Source organism: Fragaria vesca, linkage group LG5 (assembly GCF_000184155.1).
Source record: "Fragaria vesca subsp. vesca linkage group LG5, FraVesHawaii_1.0, whole genome shotgun sequence".
In the NCBI taxonomy this organism is placed as follows: Eukaryota; Viridiplantae; Streptophyta; class Magnoliopsida; order Rosales; family Rosaceae; genus Fragaria; species Fragaria vesca.
This window is the reverse complement of record NC_020495.1, coordinates 2,515,258-2,517,717: the sequence shown is the minus strand read 5'-3', so window position 1 is coordinate 2,517,717 and position 2,460 is coordinate 2,515,258. Positions and strand designations below refer to the sequence as shown.

At 41.2% G+C, this 2,460-nt stretch overlaps 1 protein-coding gene across 1 annotated transcript in view; it reads left to right on the top strand.

Annotated features, from left to right (window-relative positions):
* The first annotated feature begins 2,123 nt into the window (after nt 1–2,123).
* The window catches only part of LOC101309259 (sucrose transport protein SUC2-like), a 1,390-nt gene continuing 1,053 nt past the window's right edge, over nt 2,124–2,460 (top strand). The window contains exon 1 of the mRNA XM_004300817.1: nt 2,124–2,453. Within this exon, the coding sequence (XP_004300865.1) occupies nt 2,124–2,453 (330 nt within the window). The remainder of the gene's footprint in view (nt 2,454–2,460) is intronic.

Genomic DNA, 2,460 nt, shown 5'->3' with positions numbered 1-2,460 from the left:
TAGCTATTGGTTCAGGTAGCAGTAGCTTTATTTGTTCGCGGTAGTAGCTTTATTTGTCGTCGTAGCTTTATTTACCGGTGGCAGTAGTTTTATTTGTCGGTGGTAATAGCTTTATTTTGTGATGGCAGTAGGTTTTGTTGTTGGTAGTAGTAGCTTTAGTTATCTCGGCAGTAGTAGCTTTTAGTTAGTAGTTTTTGTTGTTGGTTGTAGCTTTTCTTTCTGATGGTAATAGCTTTCGTCGCTGACAATAGTAGCTTTTCTTTCCGGTGGTAGTAGCTTTTATTTCCTGTGGTGGTTGTAGTAGCTTTTGTTGCCGGAAGTAGTAGCTTTTGTTGCCGGAAGTAGTAGCTTTTGTTGTCAGAAATAGTAACTTTTGTTGCTGGCAATAGTAGCTTTGATTACTGGCGGTAGTAGTTTTTGTTGCCAGAGGTAGTAGCTTTTGTTGCCGGAAGTAGCAGCTTTTGTTACCGGAAGTAATAGTTTTTGTTACTGGCAGTAGTAGGTTTGATTGCTGACTGTAGTAGTTTTTGTTGCTAGCGGTAGTAGCTTTTGTTGCAATAATAGCTTTTGTTGTTGGTTGTAGTAGCTTTTGTACGTAGGGATAGTAGCTTTTGTTGCCGGTTGTAGTAGTTTTTGTTGTTAGTAGATTTTGTTTGCGGCAGTAGTAGATTTTGTTGCTGACAGTAGTAGCTTTTATTGCTGACAGTAATAGCTTTTGTAGTAAGTAGTAGTAGCTTTTGTTGTTGGTTGTAATAGTTTTTATAGCTAAGGATAATAGCTTTTGTTGCTAGAGGTAGTAGCTTTTGTAGTCGGTGGTAGTAGCTTTTCTAGCTAGGGATAGTAGCTTTTTTTGCTGGCGGTAGTATCTTTTCTTGCTGGCGGTAGTATCTTTTCTTGCTGGCGGTAGTATCTTTTCTTGCTGGCGGTAGTAGCTTTCGTAACTGTTGGAAACCTCGTCGGAAGTTGGCCGGAGACATCGCCGGAGTCCGTCGGAGACCTCGCCGGAGGTCTATCGGAGACTTTTCCGGGAAGGAGAGTGGTTGTTGACATTTTACATTAGTGGCATTTTTGTAAATATAAGAGAAAATCTAATTTTTTGGTTGGATGGCAGTCTGTAATTTAGTTGAACTTTAATACCTTTATTTAAGCTTGGGTGGACTTATGTGCGTAAAAATATTTGGGTGGACCTGTGGACTTCTATGTAATTGGTCCATTAATATACTATCATTTCATCCCAACAATGAAAGTTAAGTGCAATGTTAGAAGCCTTTTTCTAGTATATTTAGAGTGAAAACTTGGGAGGTTTGACTGATAGCTAGCTAGTTTTCAATACCTCACATAATCTCTCTATCAACAACAAGCAAACATATTTAAATTCAATTCTTCTCTTTTGGGAGACAAACAAAACATACACAACGTAGTGAGGAATTCAGAAGCTACACAACACACGAGTTGTAATCCTATATGTAAAATGAATTCTGGTACTAAAAAAATGATCAAACACCTGCATGATTATAACTATATCACAGTATGCTCTAGATAGACACACTAAAGCTCAAAATCCACCAAAAACTGAATCCCACATCCAAAACCAAGAAATGCACACCTGCCCAGTGATCCTATCAGGCTCGTTAATCAAATAAACCCTGTTCTCAGAATCCTGCCACAACCTGCATCCAACCCCAAAACTCAAAACCCAGTTTTCCAATTTGGGGATAAGTTAAAATCTGAAATTTACAGAGACCAAACAGAACCAACCGTCCGGTGACGTGGATTGAGGCGAATGCGGCGAACATTGAGACCAGCAGAGTCAGAATCCGTGACAGGAAAACAAATGCCAGAGACACGTGGAGCCTTGACCGGGAAAAAAAAAACTAAGCAATCCTTAACTATGGAAGTCCCGGTTTCCTTTTCCAACTAGGACTACTACTACTCAAAGTTCCTAAAACTTATTGAAGGAAATAGTTAAGAACTCCATTTTGCTCCCTGTTTCCATTTCCGATAATGATTTAACTTCCCGTTCATAGGTTGTAGGCCTATATAAGGCACCTCTTGGTCTCCTCATTTCGTATTCACAAAAGAAATCAATCTCATCAAAAAAGAAAAATTGGAGAATTAAAGAAATGGATATTGAGAGCATGAACTCGTCAAGGCCGGTAAGTAGTAAGATGAAGATGATTCTGGTGTCATCCATCGCTGCCGGAGTGCAATTTGGCTGGGCGTTGCAGTTGTCCTTGCTAACACCCTACGTGCAGCAACTGGGGGTCCCACACAAATGGTCCTCCGCCGTCTGGCTGTGCGGGCCCATTTCTGGTTTGGTGGTGCAACCCATCGTGGGTTACTATAGCGACCGTTGCAAATCTCGCTTCGGTCGCCGCCGACCATTCATAGTGGCAGGTGTTGCGCTCGTTGCCATCGCCGTCTTCCTCATTGGATACGCCGCCGATATAGGCGTTGCTT